Here is a 23,533-nt window from a genome sequence, read left to right as displayed (position 1 = left end):
ACTAAAGAAGCAGGAATGGAAATCAGCTTAAGAGAAAGTGAGATAATGAAAACTAGTAGAAAAACAAAAAGAATGAAACATGTAGGTTATAATGCAGATACTAGGGTAGAAGCAGATACTAGGGTAGAAGCTAACCAGGAAAGGAAACAGTCAAGGAAAATATTTTGGAGACGATAGAAAATCATTCAAAATTTTATTATTGTGTATCAGACTTAATCATGAATTGGAAAATACCTGCCAAAACAAAGAGCATGATATGTCAGTCATATTATCTGCCAGTTTTGACCTATGGCTCATGGTGTTGGACCTAGATGAAGAAAGAACAGAGTAGAATACAAGCAACAAAGATGCACTTTCTGTGGGGGATCCTGGGTAAGATGAGAAATGATAGGATAAGAAATGAAACAATACAAAATACACTTCAGATCAGCCCCCTGAAGGAATCTATGGGGAGAAATAGGGCGGAATGACTTGGCCATATTAAAAGATGGACAAAGAAAGACTATAAAAAAGAGCTACTGAATGGGCAGAATATGAAAGAAGACCAATTAGAAGACCACCATGAAATTGGGGAGACCAGATGAAAGATGATGTGAATCAGAGAGGACTATAATGAGAGGAAATTCTGAACAGTAGAGTGTGGGAAAAAGAGAAGATTTGAAGAAGCTTAGCAAGCACCTTGCATAAGGAGAAACATTTCAGAAAGAAGAAGAAGGAAGGAAGAAGTCACTGAGTGCCATTGAAGGAGAACAGAGGGCTGAGACAAAATTTTACATCACAAAGAAGGAGCATGTGTGAATGTGTCTTGTGCAGACTGAGCTGGGACAACCTGGAGCAGAAACAGCCCCTTGGATGGCTTCCCATGATTTTCATGTTATCAGCCTCCACTAGCCTCATAAGGAGATTTCAGTCATATGCTCTTGCCCAGGTTTTCCTTCATGAGTATAACCTGTTAGCACCATACCATGATACCCACCCAGTGTTGGTAGGCTTTTCACCTTCTTTTGCTGTGCTGAATCCATATGATTCCTTGGTTTGCTTTGCTCCTTTTCTTGAGGTTGTAGTAGTACATGGAGTATTCATCCAAGATGACGAGGCAGCTAAAGAAATCATCTAGATTGGCCTGACACAGCTGCAACATTTTCATACTGCATCAAGTTGGCAAGCTTTTTCAGTGTGTGTGAGCAGCCACAGAAACCTGTGGACAGCAATTTTTGACATATTCAAAATGTCAAGTAAGATGCTAAAAACTGATCCATGACTGATTTTCAGCTTTTTCCTCTACCATCTGAGTTCTGATATGCTGTCTCTGAGCACCAGGGCCTCAACTTCTCTTGCAGTTCCCAGTTCTCCACAGACAGATGGCCAGCAACTTTGTTATTTGTTAATTAGTCTTGTTCATCACACTGGAAGCATCTCTGTCACTTCATATACTTCCGTCCTATCAACATGGATTGCTGCAGAAGATACTCCATTGTGGCAATGGGCTGCACTATTTTGTTTTGGTTTCTCTAGTGGCATGTTGTGGTGCTGCTGTGGGAGATTTCAATGTGCATTGGGTCTACAGTCATGTGCTCAGAAGCTTACAAAAAATTAATTGCATAAATTTCTTTAGAAGGGATAATTAAAACTTTATGATTACCCCTCAGGTAACTTGTAATCATATGATTTGGAGCTCTCCAATGTCATCAGTTTCTCAACACTATTGGCACTTATGCCCATTAAATATCACAAAATCAATTTAATGCTCAAAGAAACTAATGGGCAACACAACAATGCCTTTGAATCTTCAAGACATGTTATATATTTTCAATGCTTGGATTCACATACCAGCTATAGGAAGAAGAAGAAAAGTTATTTTGTTCGCACTGAATGGTTGTTTCTTGAGGTAAACATAAATTTATAGTTTTTGAAAAGTATCCTGTTTCAAGGTCAGCCACTTTGGCCAACATTTCTCCATTCTTGTGATTCTAAGCAGCACCAATGTTCTGTAAAAAAACGAACTCAAGATTTCAATGACAGTTCTAAGACACAAATTGAGTAAAATAGACAATCAAAAGGTGATTGTGATAGTCATATCACATAGGCATGACCTTACAACATCTTCTGTTATAAACAAAGAGATCCAAAAGGACAACTTTACATACAGACAGATCTGCCAGTCCAATCCAAATGCTTCTTTCCTCAGCATAGATGACCTGGAAAGAAAACACTTAATAGCACATGGCATGAATCTGAATTAAAGAGGCAAATCATTACTCAGTCAGAGAATTAAAGTGTTCCTGGAAAGTATTCGTCATAGAAAAGAGATCTGTGACACTGTTGCATTGCCATCAGAAAAATGGCAAGTAAAGTGTTGTACACAGCAGGGTCATCAAAGGCTGGCACAATCCTTCTTTACCAGCTGATTAAGAGGACAAGGGAGCTGTCACTGCATATCCATCTGCACTCACAACAACTACAATAGCAGCTAAGCACACTGAAGCTCCACCAGCAGAAGAAGAGAAAACAACTGTTATCCTTCTGCACTCACAGCAACAACAGCAGGAGGAGACACAGAAACACCACCAAAAGAAAAAGAGAAAACAACTGCAAGTCAAATATGTAGTGTAAAAATTAGGCAAAAAATAGTGCCACCATCGCGTCTGAAGGATTTTTTTTATGTTGGGCATGAACCACTATAATAAGTAGAACTAAATGTTTAACAATATTTCATCAAAATATACAACCTATAAAGAATAAAGTTCAGCAACTAGAATTAGAATTGCAAAACTGGACTGCACCATTGTATGTATCACTGAACACTGGTATAAGGAAGATGAAATTGTATATTTTGCATTAACATCATATGATCTGACCTGTTCCTATAGCAGAAATTTCATGAAAGGCAGGGGTTCATGTATTTATGTGAATAAAGGTATTACATTTAAAATCAGAAAGAACCTTGTAGCATTAAGTGAAGACAAACTTTTTGAATTATCTGCAGTTCAAATATCAGAAAAGAGCATGCCAAAAAAATCAATTGTATTTTATTTATGTAGGTCTCGTAGTAGTACCGGTACTATGGACACATTTTATCAAAACTCAGTCAGATCTTGGACAAGGTATCCAGTCCAAAAATTAACATTCTCATATGTGGGTACTTAAATATCAATACAGAGAAATTATATGACTTTAGTAGTATGTACTCGAATATGCTCTGCAGCTGTGGCATAACGTCACTCATAAACTGTGCCACTAGAGTGACTAAAACAGTCATCCTCAATAAAAGACCATATGGCAACAGGCATAGAAGAAAGAAAGCACTGCAGGTTACTTACTCAAAATCTGGGCCTATCAGATCATCTCTGTCATATATTACAAGCAAATATTTATGTAAAAAAAGTCTGCTAAACTGAATGCACACGAAAGGGTCTTCTCAGAGCAAAACCTATGTCAGTTCTCATTCCAGCTACAGTATGAAAGGTGGAAGGAAGTGTATGCAGAAACAAATGTAAACAAAGAGTTTAATAAGTTCAGAACAATGTATAAACTAAAATTTGAGGAAGCATTCCCCAAAACATGCCATTCCATTGGAACTTCCAAAAAAAGTATATTGTGACCAGAGGTATCAAAAAAATTCATCTGAAACTCTAAAGTATCTCACATAATTATGGTAGATCTTATAGAAAGGTATTGGCAGCCAGAAAAAAACTTAACATTAATGAAAGCAGGTAAAAAAGCAAAGAAATATGGAACATAATCAAACAGTATACAGAAAATGTTGGACCAAAACACATGGAAACACAGATTAAAAACAAAGATGTTCAAATGAGCAACCCAAATGAACTAGCAAACTTTGTGATTGAATATTTCATTGGCATTGCCAAGAAACTGCAAGAGAAATTTCTGGACACATATGCTCTACAGCACCAGGACCAGCCACCACACTCACTGGTGCTCTTTCCAACAACAGAGGAAGAGGTGGCACTGATAATACACCAATAAAGAATACAAAAATGCACAGGGTTAGATGAGATCTTAGTAAGTGTCCTTAAGAAATTTATAAACAACATAAAACACCCGTGATAATAATAATTAATGAATCTTTCAGATCTGGCTGCATTTCTGAATATCTGAAACATGCAGAAGTAATACCAATACTAAAAGAAAAGGTGATCCATGAAATATAGAAAACCACAAACCAATTTCTATATTATCTTGCATGTCCAAAACAATAGAAACCTTAATGAAAAATAGACCAATGAAGTACTTGAGTAAATACAATCTTCTATGCAATGAACAATTCAGTTTCAGGCAAATAAGAATAAAACAGTCAGCTATAGCACAATTAACTAAAGTTGTACTCAAAGCACTAGACAAGAGTGAGAATGCAATAGGCATTTTCTTTTTAGGATCCATCAAAGTCATTTGACACAGCTGACTACAGGAGTTTACTATGCAAATCAGAAATATTAGTAATAATGGGTATGGCACAGAATTGGTTTAAGGAAAATATGTCAAACTGGGTGCAAAGAGTTGAAATCTCACATATTTCTAAAAGGCTACCTGTAAAATGCTAATCAGATCCGAAATATATTAGTATAGGTGTTCCCCAGGGAAGTGCACTGGGTCCAATCCTCTTCCTTATATACATAAATGATTTCCCACAGAGTATCAAGTATGGAAAAAAAATACTATTTGCTGATGACCATAGTGATTACAGATAAAAATTCAACTCAGTTTGCAAAAAAAGCCAATGAAGCTCTCAGAGATGTCCACAACTAGTCTCTAAGGAATGGAGTAACTATAAATGTGAAAAAGACAAACCAGATAAATTTATGACTAAATAGAAAACCAAATGATACTATATTAAAAGTAAATAATGATGGACTAGATTGTGTAACTAATACGAAATTCTTGAATGTAGATTGTCAGCTGAAATGGACAGAACATGTGTGAATTTTGGCAAAGAAGTTATCCTCAGCATGTTATGCCCTGGGAAGCCTTGCAACTGTGTGCAGCATTTCAAGCCTCAAAGTAGCCTACTTTGGATATATGCATTCAGTCCTCAGTTATAGGTTAATGTTTTGGGGAATAAGTGCTGGGAATATACAGACTGTTTTCAAGATACAGAAAAGAGGTGTATGTATAGCAGCCAATAGCTGTAACAGAGCACACTGTAAAGATTTATTCAAAAAGCTAGAAATTCTGACAGTTCATCCTGAATACATCTATCAAAACATTATGTACATAAGAAAAAATCTTAATCTGAACACCAAAAACAGCACAATACAGGGCCATGGAACCAAATCCAGACAGTATTTACATCCAAACAGAAGAAACAAATCATAAACTCAAAATAGGGTATTATATTAAGGAATAATATTGTACAACAGATTGCCACAAGAAATATAATATGCAAATGACCCATGTTCCTTTAGCCAAAGTGTAAAAAAAATATTTACCATATAGTAGCTACTACTCTGTAAATGAAAATTTAAAATAATTTTTAAACTGTAACTTAATGTTCATAAACAGTGCACTATGTAGCAATTCTGTGATATTATTAGAAAATTAGAACTAACTAAAATACTGTAAAATGAATGTTTATATTAATAAGAAGTATTGAACAAACATTTGACAACATCCATACAATGTATATTATTCTATGGATGAAAAAATATATAAATCAATCAGTGAATTGATTCTATCCATTGACCACAATTCTGGAAGACCTGCAAAATATCCGTTTAAAGCTGACATCACACCAATATTCCACTCCAAATGTGTTTCAGCAACAAATTATGTCAGATGTGGGAATATCTGGAAGCCAAAGAATGCCAAATCTGATAAACAGGATGGATGTTTCAACAATTTTTACCCATTGCCAAAGCACATTTCTGGCCAAGTGTATTTCCTGACAAACTAAAAAAAAATTACTGATCTCTGTGCATCCATCTAGTGTAGAAGTCTTGTGTAGTATTGATTTCACCTTTTCTTTGATTTCCAACTGTCCTCTTCCTTTCTTTTTTTCCTGACTTTGCTCGTGAAGTGACAGATCCCTGTCTCACCTCCAGTTACAGATTAGTACACAGAATCAGATGAATTCTTGAAGTTCATTCTTCATGTAAAATGTCGATTACTGCATACTTCCTTCAGCTGTGCCTATAGTGTCAGCTGCCTCATAGTCCTTAATCACTACTTGTCCAGCAGCATGTCATGCAGTTTCTCAGCTTTTCATCTGTGGTTGCAGCTTTAAGATATGCTACATATGAATAATCTACAAACAGAAAAAAATTCTTTTTAAAATTAAAGAAGGTTGAATGTTTTATGAAATGATTTGTTTAAAAGGAAGAAATAAAAATAGATTAGAGAAACATTTGATGCATCTTTGAATGATGCTTAAAATCATCTTCAGTAAATGAGATGCTGATTGAGAATTTAAAAATTCAATGTTTAATTAGAGTCCTAGAATTTTAAAGGGTACTAAGGGAAATTTGTCTGGTAGTTTATGTAGGCTGTGCAGCCTGCTGTATGTGGCTTTGACGCATTTAAATCATATGTTTACAAAGGTGTAAAGAAGTAACAACAATTTCAGCCTCAAAAATTTTTCAGCAAAGAATCCTTCAAATATTAGGAAAAAGAATTAGCATTCCCAATTGGCTCCTCATTTGCTGTAGATGATTTTGAAGCTCATTCAAAGATGCACCAAATGTTTCTCTAACTTATTTTATTTCATTATTCTCAGACAAATCACTTCACAAAATAGCTTATTTCTTTCCTTTTTTTAATAAACTTTTTTTGCGTGTTATGCTAAGAAATCTGTTCTTGAACTGTATTAAATGTAATACTTGCTTTGAAATAGGCCATTTTATAAATCAAATATCACACCAATCCAATTTACTTAGTGGAAAATAACTACACCTCGAAGAGCTGAACATTTTGGCATCTCATTTGCTTTCACAGTATCTTCCATTCAAAAGTGTTCTGAATTCAGTACTTGATTAAAAGGAAGCCATTTTTACAGTTAAATATCACACAACTGTAACTTTTAATGCTTGAAACTGCTAAGCATTGAAGAAATGAACTATTTGACACTTCATTTACATAGGCAGCAATGGCTGCTTGTGAAATATTTCAGTGTTCACTCAAATCACTAACTAAATTTTGCATAGTTACCATTATTTCTTTCATGCATTTTTTTAAATTTCAAACTAGTTGATACCCTATTTATTCAGTTCTCACTGTTTGTTTGGTTATGAAAATTTGGGCAAGAATCCATAGTGCAATTTTTCCTCAAACTTTTCTTAACAATCCAAATTACAGAGGGGTCCCAAAAACTGTATCCACTGTTTAAAAGTCCATAACTTGCAAACTAATTGATGGAGTTGTCTCATTTTTGGTGAAAGTGTAGCTTAAAGTCCAACTTAAAGATATCACTGTAGGTGTTCGAAATGGTTACCATTAACATCCATACACAAATGATACTGCCGAACTGCAGCATGAACTACTGACTACAATGTGTTCAGTTGGATATTTGCACATGAATGTACGATGGATTCTCAAAGTTCATCCAATGTGCATGGCTTTTGTTGATAAACAACATCCTTTAGTGTTCCCCATGGGTAAAAGTCCAGAGGAGTTAGGTCTGGGGAACGTGGTGAATACTCCACAGCACCTCTATGGCCTATCCATCTTCCTGGTAGATTTTTGTCAAGATATGCCCTAACGCGATTTTGGTAGTGGGTTGGGGCACTGTCTTGTTGAAAGTAAACGCTTCCATCTCCATACAAGTCTTGAATGGCAGGTGAAATGGATGTCTGAAGCTTCTGAAGGTACACCTCACCAGTAACTGTGCCATCAAAGAAGAATGGCCCAATCAAGTCCCGGTAGGACAAATTACACCACACATTTACTCCTGGCAAATTCAAGGCTTTGTCTACATGGGACGTTCGGATTTTTGGCAGTCCAGTAGATGTAACTGTGGCAATGTACTGTACCACTGAGTTTGAACAGTGCCTCATCAGACCACACAATCATCTCTGCAAACTTTTCAGCATTGCGCACCGTATTAGTAAATCACTTGCAATACTCCATTCTACGGGTCGTCCTCGTTCATTACGTGTATCAACCGTGGGATGTAGCACTTCCTCTTTGCTGTCTTCAAAATTTGCTGAACGCTTGAGTGACTCACTCCAGTTTCATGGGCACACTGTGTCACAGACTTCTGTGGTGAGTGAGTGAATTGTTGTAACACATGACGGGAGTGAGCTGGACTTGTTACTGTTACAGGTCGTCCAGATCGTTGTTTTTGTACTTCTTTAACACAGCCTTCAGCTTTAAATTTGTCTCAAATGCAGTGAATTGTTAAACACGTCTGTGGCTCTGTTTGATACTCATTTTGCCATTGCCATTGAACCTCATTAATGTTTTTGTACTTCAAATACCATTTCAAAACTGACTTCCTTTCATTGAATGTAAGCCTTGCGCCAGCCATGTTTACTTGAGTAACTAGGTGCAACTAGGAACAAAACACTGACTATCTGGCGACTGTTATCTGAAAAAACAAAACAACGCAATACAACGCTTGTGGGGTGATTGCCGGAACTACAAACTATTACACTACCAAAGATGAGACAACTCCGTCAATTAGTTTGCCAGTTATGGAGTTTTAAACAGTGGATACATTTTTTTGGACCACTCTGTATTTTTAAACAAATTAAATGTTCTTTTGCAAAACTAGATTTCATGCTGCACAATTTGGTATCTCATTTTACTCTTTGTTTGTCTATGAAAATTCAGACAAAACCTTTTGTGTAGTTTAAAGGGAGTCATGTTTTTGTTATACTCAAGCAATTGCCTAATAAAGCCACATCTTAATTGTCACCACTTCCTTAATCACAGGGAACAAAGAAGCAGACTCCTCTTAAAGCTTCAATTTAGGGTATTTTGGGTAAATTTCTGTTATCAGTAAGTTGTCTGAAATCAAGATTTTTATGACGGCACAGTATTCCAGTTCATCTTCTTGAAACACATGCAACATAAGTACTTCAGAGAGTAATAGAAACACCGAGCGAGGTGGTGCGGTGGTTAGACACTGGACTCGCATTTGGGAGGATGACGGTTCAATCCTGTGTCCGGCCATCATGATTAAGGTTTTCCGTGATTTCCCTAAATCACTCCAGGCATATGCCGGGATGGTTCCTCTGAAAGGGCACGGCTGACTTCCTTCCCCATCCTTCCCTAATCCGATGAGACTGATGACCACGCTGTCTGGTCTCCTTTCCCAAACAACCAAACCAAACTAATAGAAACAAAATTATCTCGCCGATCAAGTGGACACAAGTTCTACATTATTGTGCGACATGTACCAACACATGGTAACAATAAATTTGTCAATATAAATGCATTTTTTGAGAAGCTGAGAAATTATCTGTCTTTCTTAATACCAATAAACTAAAGTAAGAATGGCAAGTTCACCAAGGAAATCTGGGTTTCAGGAAAACTTTCAAACAGACCCCCATATTATAAAACAAAATGATTGTGACAGACCTTGGCAAAGGAGGAAGGAGGAAGGGCAAAGTGAAAAATAAAGTTTCAGCAGCTTTGGATGAACTAAAATTTGTCTGATTAAGGACTGCTGAGAGAGTCTAACATCACCAGTAGTTAACATTGTAAATCAATCATTCAATCAGGTTTGCTTTCCTGAGTACTTAAAATATACTAAATGATTGCCTATCTTTAAAAAAAAAGTGACAGTGAAAATGTAGAGAAGTGTGGGCCACTCCTACTACTATTGCATTTTGCAAAAATAATAAGAACTATTTAAAAGATGGAATTTATAAGCTATTTCAATAAATAACATCCACTTTCCAATGACCAAGTTTGGATCCCATTCGGGAAAGACACTGAACTGGCAACACTATACCTCACAAAACATGTCCTAAAAGCATTGGATAAATGGAACTGTTTGACAGTTATATTCCTTGGTTTTGGGTCACAAAATACTTTAAGTAAGTTAGATGAACTGAAAATAATGGGGGCATGGTGGAAAAATAGTTCCAATCATATACAGAAAATCTGAGTACAGCTGACTGAAAATAAACATATATCAAGTACATCTAACTATATTGAAAACCATACCTCTGAGTGGTGGAAGAGGAAAGAAGAAAGTGGAGGGAACAGTGGACCAGAATGATGGAGGAGGATAGTGAAGGTTCGAAAAAGGTGTTGTTATATGGGATGATTAAAAGTAAGAGGTAAAATGGTATGGCAGATTATGCTCAAATGGTGAACAAAAGTGGACAAGATGTAGAGAATAAGGAGGGACTCAACAATATGTGGAAGTAGTATTTCGAAGTACTCCTGAATGCAAATGGAGACCCAGAGGACGAACAAGCTGAGGAGAAAAAAGAGGAGGAACAGCAAATGGAAAAAGACCTTACATGGGGAGAAGTGGAAGAGGCATTGGACAAGATAAAGGGAGGGAAGTCACCAGATCTGTATGAGCTAAGTGTAGAGATGGTGAGAGCAGCAAGAGAGGTGGGGATACAATAGCTATATCGAGTAATGACAATTGTGTGGAGACAGAAGATGATCCCAGAAGACTGGAAGAAGGGAATAATTGTCCCAATCTTTAACAAGGGAAATAGAAAAGAGTGCATGAACTATCAGAGGATAACATTGATGAGTCATTGTGCAAAGATTTTTGAGAAAATTTTGGAAGCACCAATTCAGGAAAAATTAGATGGACGAATGAGAGAAGAGCAACATGGCTTCAGAACAGGACGGTCCACAGTGGATCTAATTTTTGCTGTAAGACAACTGCAGGAACAGCAATATGAATATTGAATAGATCTACTAATGGCCTTCCTGGACATTGAAAAAACATATGATAGTGTACATAGAGGCAAAGTGTGGAAAGCCCTGGAGAACAGAGGAGTAGCAAAACAGATTATTTGGAGGATAAGAGAAATGTACCATGGAAGTGTGAGCTGTGTGAAAGTGGGAGGAGAGAGATCAGCTTGGATTGAACAGAGGAATGGCTTGAGGCAGGGAAGAGCACTTTCACCATTACTCTTCATTGCAGTGATGGATTATATAATGAGTACAGTAGCACAAGTAATTGGTGAAAGGAAGATGAAAGGTATGGTGTTTGCAGATGATCTGATGATTGGGGAAATAAGGAGGAGGAAGTACAAGAGCAGTTGGATGTATGGTAACGAACAGTACAAGAATACATGATGAAATTTAGTATAAGTAAGGCTGAGATGATTATCACAACAAGAAAGAAGGAGAGAGGAACAATGGGAAAAAATTGGTGGGGAATGATTGAGGAGGGTGGAGAGTTTCAAGTACCTAGGAAGCCTGATACAGGAAGATGGAAAAAACAACAGCAAAATAAACGAGTGCAGGAGAAAAGCAAAAGCATTTTGGAAGAGTGTCAGAAGCCTGATATGGAGCAAGGATGTACCCCAAATCATTAAGAAGGTTATATACCAGTCATACTATGTCCCGATCCTGACATATGCATCATAACCTGGGTTATGAAAGGACCAGAAAAAAGCAAAGTACAAGCCAGTGAAATGAAATTCTTGAGAAACAGTATTGGAGTGACAAAGATAGACAGGTTAGGAAATGAGAGGATCAGAGAGTTAATGAAGGTGGAACCATTACATGAGGAGATAGAGAAATCAAGGCTGAGATTTATTTATTTATTCTTTGCCCATGGACTGCAGCTGAAAATCCAGCTGAGAGTATTGGGTGTGTCATACAATAGCCTATTAACCTCAAACTTGATTTCATTATAGATAAACGAAACAAATAATTAAACAGAAATAGTCCATAATCATACAAAGGTTTTACATGTTTCACATTATATGTACATACAAATCCAAACAACAAACAGAAATGATAATTTTTAAAGGTACATTTCAGTAATGATATATTTCAACACCATCTTAGTATTCACTCAAACTGTATATACATTTCTCTGTGAGATATAGTTTCAAATGATTTTTAAAACATTTTAGATCTGTTTCTTTTTTAATGATTTTGGGGAGTTTATTAAAAAACCTTTTGCCTGCTTCTTCTGGGGCAGTCATAGACAGTTTTAGATTTCTGTTTATCATGTAGTAATTTTCATTTCCTCTTGTACCGTGTTTGTGTACATCTTTATTTAGGAGGTGTTTATCACTTGACCTTACTGCCATTATGCTTTGGTATATGTACAGTGAATATACTGTCATAATATTATAGTGTACAAAAGCTTGCCTACAGGTCTGTCTTGGTGGTATTTTTGCAATGCATCTCACTGCCCTTTTCTGAATTGTGAATATTCTTTCTAGGTAGCCAGCTTGTGCATTTCCCCATATATGAACTGAATAAGACAAATATGGGAAGACAAGTCCATAATACATGGATCTGAAGACTTTATCATCCACAGTCTTAGCTGTTCTATGCATGATGAAGATCTGTTTGTTTATCTTTTTACACTGTGCATCTATGTGCTCCCCCCATGCCAAATGTTTTTCTATTATAGTTCCTAGAAAATTTGTGCTGGTTACTTCTTTAATAGTCTTTCCATTTATATTAACATTTATATTATAATTTTCACTATGCTTGGTCTGAAATACTACATTAATTGATTTAGACTAATTCATAAACAGGTTGTTTTGTGTTAAATATTTATTTGCATTTTCAATAGTCAGGAGTGCTTCCTTCTCAAGCTCCTCCTTTGTGTCAGCTGTGCAAATGGTTGTTGTGTCATCAGCATACATTATAAGTTTCTGATTTATATAGCTAGGGAAGTCATTTACGGAGAGTATAAATAGTATTGGCCCAAGCACAGACCCTTGCGGCACACCGTGTTTAACTGTTTGTAATTCTGATCTGTAGTTTGTTATATTTCCCCCACTAGTATGTCTGATTTCTGTGCATTGTTTCCTATTTGTAATGTATGATTTAAGTATGTCATAGCATTTTCCTCTAATTCCATACTGATATAATTTCATCATTAATTTTGAGTGGTTCACACAATCAAAGGGCTTAGATAGGTCCATAAAAATCCCACAAGTCTTTTGTTGCCTGTCAAGTAAATTAAGAATGTGGTCAATTATATCTGTTGATGCTGTTTTTGTTGACTTCCCTTCTCTGAAACCATGTTGTGATGAATGCAGTATACTGTACTTTGTTATAAAACTTACAATTCTATTCTTTATTATCATTTCATAGATTTTAGCAAATGTTGAGATCAATGATATTGGCCTGTAATTTCCTAATTCATCCCTGTTCCCTTTCTTAAATATTGGCTTCACTTTACTTACTTTCAGTGAATCTGGAAATATATCTTCTTCTATCGCAGCATTCAGCATGTGTGTCAATGGTTTTAATATACATTCCCTGCATTCCTTTATGAGATGTGATGTGACACCATCCAAGCCAGATGAATGTTTAATTTTAAGTTCTTTTATTACGTTTGACACTTCTGCATCTGTTGTAGGTATGAAAACCATAGTATGATTTGTATGTGGGGAGTTTAACAATTTACTTACTGCATTTGTTTGATTTTGACTTATTAATTCGTCTGCTACGGTAATATAATATCTGTTAAAAGTATTGGCTACTTCGAGAGGGTTTGCGTTGCTTTTCCCACTCATCAGTGGGCAGATGTCCTCTGCCCGATCTGTTACTTTTCCTCTCTCTTCATTAATGAATGACGATAAACCTTTTGAGTAGTTCTTTCCCTTATCTATATACATCCTGATGAATGATGCTTTAGTTTCTCTGATAAAACTACAGTACTCTTTCTTTTTAGTTTTATACAGTGTGTTGTAGGCCTCAGTATTTTTTTGTTTGGAGAGGTCATAATACACCCTCAGATTATTTCTGGCATGGATTACTTCTCCAGTCACCCAGCTTTTCTTTTTTTGTTGCTGTTTGACAAGACTTTTACTAACAGGACATGTAACATAATAATAATAATTGAATAAAGAATAAAACTGGTTCCATTTGGTGTTTGCATCTTTAGCTGCATATATTGTTTCCCAGTTTTCTGCCTCTAACATCTTCTTTAGCAGATTTATGTTATGTGGGTAGTTCTGTCTTCTCATCTTCCATATCTTCTGCAGTGAATCACTAGTCGTTATATTTATGTATATCATGATTGCAAAATGGTCTGCTAATGTGGAGTTTATTACCTGTGTGTCACAATAGCATGTAGGAATATTTGTTATTATATGATCAATAATAGTTTCACTATGCTTTGTTACTCTGGTTGGTTTATCTATTTTTATTTTTAGATTGTATATGCACAATAAGTCCAGTAGGGTCTTAATATTGTCTGTATTTTTACTCGTGTCTATGTTCAGATCTCCTATAATGATCAAATAAGCATATGTTTTTGAGAGGTGTTGGATTATATCTTCCAGCTGTTCAAAGAAGGTTTTAAGTATACCATTTGGTGATTGATACAAACCTAATACACAACATAAATTCCCAGCAATTTTAGTTTCCAGTGCTGTAGCTTCAAAGCTCAATTCTATAGCATATTTTGTTATATTTATGGCTTTAGTTGATTTATAGTTAGAAAAAATGGCAACCCCACCACCTTTATAGGAAGTACTGCAAAAACTGGCTACTTTCACATAATTCTTCAAGTTGTACATTCCTATGTGATTTTCTTTTAGCCCATGTTCTGTAACTACTAGAATGTTTGGCCTATACTCCTGTAATATTACCTCTAGTTCCTCTGTTTTATTGTTTATGTATTGAACATTTTGGTGAAGTATTCTAACAGTTGGCTTTAAATGTAGTAGATCCCCTTCCTGTAATATACTAAGCACTTCACTTGCTCCCTTTGCTTCTGGTACTATGCAGTGATTTTTTTCAGTTTGTGTCATTAAACCTGGATCATATCTTCGTCCGGTGTTTATATTCCTCTCACTATTGTCACACTGGTATTTAAGATGGACAGTTTTACTTACATCTTTTTCCATGTTCTCTTTCTGCTTACTCGGTACCATAAAAAATCCTCACTTAGTGTAGCAGGTCTCCTAGTTCTCAGGCATCTGTCTTGATTGGAAGCTGCTTCCGCTGTTGCTCTCCCAGGCGTCAGGTACCTCTTCTGTGTGGTTGCTGTTGCTGGTGGCTCCTGTGCTCCCCGACTTGGTGACTGCCCTTCTTTGTTAGCTGCTGCGGCTAATGACCTTTGTATGTTTTCCTCACATGCATTTTCATTGCCTTGAGGTAGTATTATGGGGTCTGCTGTTGTGGATGCTGTTGCTGATGATGACAGCTCTGCTGATGATTGTGGTGATTCTGCTGCTATTGATTTATCTGACACTGCTGCTGAAAATATCTGAGCCTTTGCTGCTGCTACTGGTGTTTGTTGTAGCTCTACTGCAGATAATGATGGTTCCACTGTTACAGACAAGTCTTGTTTTGGCGGAATTGGGACTGGAGACACTTCCATTACAGATGACTCATTAATAAATTTAAGTATTTCGGCACTAATAATCATTTTCCCTTTTACGTTCATGTGGAGACCATGTCTTGTGAAGTGCTCTCTGTGAACACTGTTTATCTCTACGAAAGTAGTATTCTGGAAACCTCTACATATTTTCTCAAATAGCCTGTTTGCTGTAACAATCTCGATGTTTACGCACGAGTTTTCCATCAGATCATGTCTCCTGAGGATACTAACAATGTAGAAATGCACTAGAGGCATCCTTTTGATTGTTTCCTTTAGGATTCTCATTGCACGCCAAGTTTCATTAAGTAAACATCATTTGCGCCTCCTATTATGATGAAGCTGTTACCCGTCGTTAATATGTTGTCACTGTTTTTCAGAATTTCGCGTAATGGCGCGCCTGGTTTGATGATGCGTGTTACATTAAGGTCTGGGTGATTTCTTCTCATAATTTCCGTCACTCCTCTCCCATGACTATCTGCAAAAATATATGTCTGTTGCTTGTATCCTTGCTTATGCATAACGTGTTTGTTTACTTTTTTTTCTTTACGAATATTTGCCTTGCGTTTTTCTCCGTTTAATCCACTTGTATATTTGTGTGGATAGTTTGTTCATATTTTTATCCATAGATGCACTATTAACACTTTCTTTTGTTGCGTTTAATTCACTTGCGTCTTTTTGAGTGATCAGTTCGTTCATATTTCTAGTTACAGTCGTACTGTTTACACTTTGTACATTTGGTTGTGCAGACCTACGAATTTTTTGGCTAGCATTAATGAGATCTTGTTGCCTTGATGATTCAGGCAGTTCCCGTATGGTTAGTACCAAATTTTCCATTGTTTTTATATTTTTTTTTATAATGTCAAGTTCTTTTTGAAGTTCGTCACGCACGCTGTCTTCTATTCCCGCGTAGCACTTTTCACTAGCGATCTCGCGGCCGTTACACTCTATTTCACATTTACACTGTATTTGTAAATCTTCTTGAGCATAGCAGTGTGAATGACACCATTTATGTTTAAACACGCATATTCTAATTCCATTTAGCACTGTTTCATCACAAACAATACACTTGATTGAAATTAAGTCCTCAAAAACTGCAGAGCGGTTTAAAGATACGTGTACACTTGCCGCCATATTGGTAAATGATCCTAATGATGGTATGGACATGTTAAGAGAATGGAGGAGAAGTGGATACCCAGGAGGATACACGAGATGAAACTGGAAGGAAACAGATCAAGAGGAAGACCAAGAGACAGATGGGTGAAACGAGTCGAGGAATGCGTCCAGAAGAAGGGAGAAGACTGGACCAAGGTGAAGACGGAGAGATGGTGGCAAGACAGAAGACAATGGAGAGGCCTATGTTCCATACAGAGCTGGCCAGAGGCTGGAAACTGTCCATGATGATGATGAAGATGACTTCTGACCCTAATACAGGAGTGGCACAGTGTAGTCTGCTAGGTCCAGTTCTCTTCCTAATTTACATTAATGACTTCCCATAAAGCATCAGGCATGGGCAAACAATACTGCATGGAAATGACTCTAATGTACTGATCACTCACAAGTCACCACAAATGCTAAGAGATAAAGCTGAAGAAACACTTAGCAGTGTATATAAGTGAGATGCAAACAATAAAATCACACTTGATAGAAAGAAAATGAGCACTATGAAGTTCTTCATAAACAAAAAACCAGATTATAAGAACTGAAACTAAATAATGAATTCATAAAATGAGTGGAAAGCACAAAATTTCTTGGAATGCACGTTGACTATCACTATAAGTTGGAAGTAAATGTGAAAATACTTAATAATGGAATCACTACAGTAAGTTATGCACTCCAAATTTTACATAAAAAATACTGACTGCTGTATTAAAATTTATTTAGTACATGATTATGAAACTTGAAATAGCTATAATTTACACCTAGAGAGAAAAATAAAGCTAGAACTGAGCAAATTTTATTGTACCATACCATATAATCATATAGAAATTAACACAGTTTCTAAAGGACATTGACACTATCTGCTCTTTCAGAACAGAACTACAAAAACATTTACAAAATAAATTTTTATATGATAATGAAGTATCAGAATTAAAACAGATTACTTTATCTAAGAAGTTCTGTGTTATCATATATATGGAAATAATAAGTATTTGAGACTAAAAACAAATGTATTTAGATTAAAAGAAAATTTATTGTCTAAGAAATTATTTTTAAGTGGTTAATTTTTCAATGTTTTTGATGATGAAATGTTTACAGTGTCACTTATTTCAAGTATTAAGTAAGAAATCAATCAGTCAATCAATGGTGTCATATTTAGGATGAATTTTTATTCTGCAAAAACTAAGTTCAAACAATTGCTCATAGATAGTCAGCTTTGTCTCAGAAGCCACTAGTACATATAATTTACTAGCATGGGAAAATTATAGGAAAAAAGATTCTTACTAAGTTGTTCAATAGAGCCATTAGAACTTACAAAAATAATTTACTGTTAATAGTCATTCGTTAACCTAAGGTGAGTGACTATAATGTGTTTCTCTGAACCAGAGGTTTTGAAATATTGGTAATATCCTATTTCACTCTCCAACTAAGCATATACTTCTTTTCAAACTTCCTGATAAACTGAAAGTGTGTGCTGGATTTGATGTGAACCCTGAACTCTGCCGTTCATAGACAATGCTCTTACTGACTGAGTTATCCTGACAAGATCATGGTTGAACTCCCTGTTTGTGATAATATATCAAACTTCATCATCCTTTTTTTCAGTTTATATAATAAATAAAAATAAATATCATTGGTACTGACCTGAAATGAAATATTTTAGTAATGTTTTCAGTGTATTTATTACTTAAAAACAATGTCCGTTTTAATATTATTTCTTGACGTAAACATATCTAATGGTTTAGGAGACTTAACATGTATCAATTGCACTGTTGAATACATTTTGTGTAATATTTCCAGCCCCCTGTGGCCAAGCAACCATGGGATGGAGTAAGAGATGCTTTGGTAGCTGGCTCAATGTGTGTCCAATTGGATACTGGAGCTGATAGAGGACAGGAAGACTGCCTGTTTCTGAATGTATATACACCTGAGGTAAGATTGTTAGGTCAGCTTCAGCAAAATCTAATTATTTATCTTAAGCATTTTTGACAATAAGGTCTACTGAATATATTTGGATGAGGGTAACTGAATTGTTTATTTTGTGCATGTGAACAAATGTGAAGAACTAGAGTTTACATTGATCTCTAACAACCAAATAAACAACATTTCAAGCTGTTGGTTGAAGTTCTTTTGAGAGCTGTTGATCCAATAATAACACTTGAGTCCTAACAAAATTTACACTGGTGGTGTGTAGCTACTTACAGTATGAAAGAGACACTATAATAAGCACTTTGTCAATAGCTTTGAGTAATATTCTGAAGAATATTTCTAAATGATTGAAGTGAATCATTGATGGTCATAACAAATTACATTTTTATTGCTGTCTTCTCCTTAACATGTTTTCTGATCACTACATGGTCACAAAGAAACTGAGAATGAGACTCCATGTCTATGAAAATTATCATGGGTTCACCAACCATTTGTGGCAGACCATCATTTGCTTTTAGTTATCAATAATGTCATGATCTTGCAAATTCTGTAATTGGGGATACTAATCACAAATGAGGAAAGACTATTGCTTACCTACTACTTATTGATTACTGACACACAGGCAATGTAATGGAAAATTATTTTGGTCATTTGTATGAGTTTTTGTGTGTATTCAGGTATGGAAAAATAATGTATGTTTGCTTGAACTAGAGATATGAAATTGATTATTCTGAGGTCTGATGTGTATCTGTGTGCTACCCATCTACCAGTTGCAGGAGAAATTCTGTTTTTCCTCATTACCGGGTGAAACTTGAAATGGACAGTAGTGAGATTTTTGGGGAAAATTTAAGTGTATACCAGGATGATAGACAAATGGAAAAAGGAGGAGGCGTATTTGTCGCAGTAGACAAGAAACTCAAATCCACTGAGACGGAAACTGAAGTTGCATGTGGTACTGTTTGGGCAAGACTCAGTATCAGAGGTTGACATAAAATGATAATTGGATCATACTATCACCCCCTCCCCCCCAAACGTAAGAGGTAACCTCAGTTCCCTTGTATGTAAGTTCCCCAATCGTACTGTAATCGTCAGTGGAGACTTTAATTACCCAACCATCAATTGGGAAAACAATAGTTTTGTTACTGATGGCTGTGATAAGACATCCTGGAAAACTTTACTAAATGCCTTCTCTGGAAATTACATAGAACAGATACTTAGGAACTCCACTCATGATGGAAATATATTGGATCTAATAGCAACAAATATACCTCACCTCTTTGAGATGTCCACATCAGAACTGATATCAGTGACCATGGCACAGTTGTAGTAACAGTTACTACCAAAATACAAATGACAACTAAAACAAGCAGACAGACATATGTGTTCAGGAAACCAGATAAAAAATCTGCAGTGTCATATGTCAATGAGGAAATTGAAACTTTCAGCACAGGGCAGGAGCATCCAGAGAAATTCCAGCTGAAGTTTAAAAGGATAGTTGGAATGATATGTGTCAAGTAGGTTAGATTAGATTTAATTTCATTCCAATTGATCCATAGTGAGGAGGTCCTCCAGGATGTAGAACATGTCAGAAAAACAATAATACATAACAAATATATAGAAGTAAAACAAATAAGCTAATGTACCTTCCATAGGTCCCAAGTGGAATGATCATCATTTATTTATTTATTTATTAATGGTCACTATATGAAAGGATCATTTTACAACATTCATTTACTAAGATCACATTAATGCACTGAATTTAAAATTAAAAAAAAAATATTTATAAGGTTATAAACATATAATAGAACCAATACAATACTTATTTACAATGAACACATTACTGCACTGATGACAATAATCTCACACAACCAACCCACAGAATTATATCAGATATTTGGGAAACTGAACAAATACCTGCTGAGTGGAAATGTGCATTAATTCAGCCTCTCCACAAAAAAGGTGCAAAAACTGATCCAAATAATTACAGGGGAATTTCGCTGCTCTCTGTAACATACAAAATTCTTTCAAAGGCCCTGTTAAACAGACTAGAGGAACAAGCAGACCAGTTAATAGGGGAGTATCAGGCAGGGTTTTGCAAAAGGTTGATCGTGCATCGAACAGATATGGAACTTAAAAACAATTTTGCAAATGAGAAGATGTAGAAATACTGTGGTAACTTTTGTTGATTTTAAAAAGGCTTACGATTCAATAGATAGACAAACATTATTTTACACTTAAGAGAAGTTCAGGATTGACAGGAAACAAGGTCAATTATTCAACAGGCATTAACAGACACAGCTTCCAAAGTTAAATGCATGGGAGCAACATCAGAAGCACTTCATATCCATACTGGTGTTCGCCAAGGAAATGGTATTTCCCCCCTTCTGTTTAACATGGTTCTGGAAAAAATTGTGAGGACATGGGAAAAGGAAATAAAAGGAATTCAGCTTGGTATTAAAAAAGAGCAGAGAATTGGGCTGAAGTGTCTGGCTTTTGCGGACGATCTTGCCATTCTAACAAACAATAGAGAGGAAGCCAAACTTGCATTGGAAAAACTACACAAAATCACACAGTAAACTGGGCTACAAATCTCCTACAAGAAAACACAGTATACGGAAAACAAACCTGTAGGTAATCTCCCCATTACTACTCAATATGGGAAAGGGGCACAAGTTGCCCACTTCAGATATCTGGGAGAGATAATCCAACCATCAGGATTGAACTTAATAGCTAATAAAGATAGAATCTCCAGATTACAAAAAGAATATAAGCTCACTTGGAATCATTATAATAAAAGAAATCTATTTCTGTCAATGTGAAATTAAGGCATTACAACACAGTAGCCCTGCCAGAAGCACTTTATGCTGCAGAAACTACAGTGATTCATGGTCATATGAAGATCAGAGAGATTGAAAAGCAGGAAAGAAAAATTCTGAGGAAAATATGTGGACCAGTGTTTTGGGAAGGAATTTGGATGAAGAGACCAACAAGAGAGATTTACAAAGATATAGAAAGAATAACAGACACCATTAGAAAGAGATAGTAAACAAGAACAAAAATAAGACAAAGTGGATCACTGAAGCAGAAGAAGACATTAAAGAACTGGGGAACACACGAGACAACATAAACAATAGAGAACAGTTTAGAAACATCATACAGAAAGACACTTAAACAAGAACATACAGAGAACAGAACAGGAAAAAGATGGTTGGAAGAACACAAGAGAGAACACAGTGAATGTATGAAGACAATTTGGGAAGAATGAAGAAAGAAGAAGAAATCGTGACTTAAGCTTTTTATGGCTGCTGGCAAGTTATTGAAAATGTGTGTTCCTGAATAATGCACACCTTTTTTGTGCAAGAGTAAGTGACTTTAAATCCTCATGAAGATTATTCCTATTTCTATTGATTCCATGAACTGAGCTGTTGGTTTGAAAAAAGTGATATATTTTTAATGTCAAAGTTCATTGAAGAATAAATATATTGGGAAGCAGTAGTTAGTATCCCTAGTTCCCTAAACAGGCCTCTGCTGGATGTTCTTGAGTTCACACCACATATAATTCTTATTGCCCTTTTTGTGCCCAGAAAACTTTAGCTTGGGTTGATGAATTACCCCAAAAAATAATCCCATATAATGTTATGGAGTAAAAGTATGGTAAGCATAGTATGGTAGCTTTCTCATTTTTTTTATCCCCTATGACTGACAGAATTGGCATTGCAAATAGAGATTTGTTTAGATGCTTCAGCAGTTTTGTGGTGTGCTCCTCCCACTTGAATTTATTAAAAAACTGTAATCCCAAGAATTTAACATTGTCCACTTCTTCTATTTGCTTGTCATTGTATGTTAGGTATATACTCATGGGACACTCCTTGCAAGTTCTGAACTGCATGTAGTGTGTTTTTTCAAAGTTTAATGACAGAGAATTGGCTAGGAGCAAGTGATTACTGTCCAAAAATATTTTATTAGCTGATCTTTCTAAGATAACACTTGATTTGCTATTTATTGCAATGCTTGTATCATCAGCAACAGAACAGTTTGTAATAGGAAGAAACCCCTATGGTATACAGTCATTGTAAATAAACTTCTAATTAAACAGCGATTGCTGTGTAGCAGATGTAAAACAAAGTGTAGGGGTTTAGATGGAGAGATGCTGAATGAAACATGTTTGGCTGTCAATAGAGAAATGCATGATGTCCTCAATGACTACTGTAGCAGAATATTGCCAAGTGGTCTTTCACAGAACCCAAAGAAATTCTATTTGTATGTAAAGGCACAAAGTGGCACCAAAGTTTGTGTCCAGACTCTAATGAATGAAACAGGAACTGAAATTGAGGGTAGCAAAGTAAAAGCTGAAAGGCTTAATTCTGTTTTTAAATGTTCCTTTACAAAGGAAAACACAGGAGAATCATCCCAATATAATTCTCATACTACTGGAAAAATGAGTGATATATGTGTTAGTGTCAGTGGTGTTGAGAAACATCTGAAATCGTTAAAATTGAACAAAGCTCCAGGCCCCGATGCAATCCTTGTCAGAATCTATACTGAATTAGCTCCTTTTCGAACTATAATCTATTATTAGGGACAGGAAAAAATTGATGTTATTTTACGTCCAAAATCGGGGTTATTTTTTGCGCTTTTCAGTGTTATTTGTTGGTGTTATTTTCTGGCAAGCTTTCTCTATTATCAGTTATCTATTTTTGTCGTACTTAACCATTTCTCAATGCTATGTCGAAAATGGAACTATTCCTAAGATAGGATGGGCCAAACATGAGACAAGTGTAGAGAAAAATTATTTTAACAAAACTTTTTGACACAAATAATTATTTAAAAACAAACACCAAAGGTAAAAATGAAAACAACATTATGATGCAGATATTTTATTGATGACATGTTTCCTGCTTCTTCATATTGTTCTTGAGCTGTGGAGACCACAGAAGCCAGTCTCCACGGCTCAAGAATGATCTGAAGACTCGCAAGGAGTGTGAAACGTGT

The 23,533-nt window shown here is 35.9% G+C and overlaps 1 protein-coding gene across 1 annotated transcript in view; it reads left to right on the top strand.

The window, feature by feature from the left end:
* Nucleotides 1-23,533, top strand: part of LOC126173379 (esterase FE4-like) — a 124,298-nt gene that overhangs the window by 10,618 nt on the left and 90,147 nt on the right. Inside the window, exon 3 of the mRNA XM_049920952.1 lies at nucleotides 18,413-18,544. Within this exon, the coding sequence (XP_049776909.1) occupies nucleotides 18,413-18,544 (132 nt within the window). The remainder of the gene's footprint in view (nucleotides 1-18,412; nucleotides 18,545-23,533) is intronic.

This window comes from Schistocerca cancellata, chromosome 1, assembly GCF_023864275.1.
Source record: "Schistocerca cancellata isolate TAMUIC-IGC-003103 chromosome 1, iqSchCanc2.1, whole genome shotgun sequence".
In the NCBI taxonomy this organism is placed as follows: Eukaryota; Metazoa; Arthropoda; class Insecta; order Orthoptera; family Acrididae; genus Schistocerca; species Schistocerca cancellata.
The sequence above is the reverse complement of the archived record's forward strand: the minus strand, read 5'-3'. Positions and strand labels throughout refer to the sequence as shown.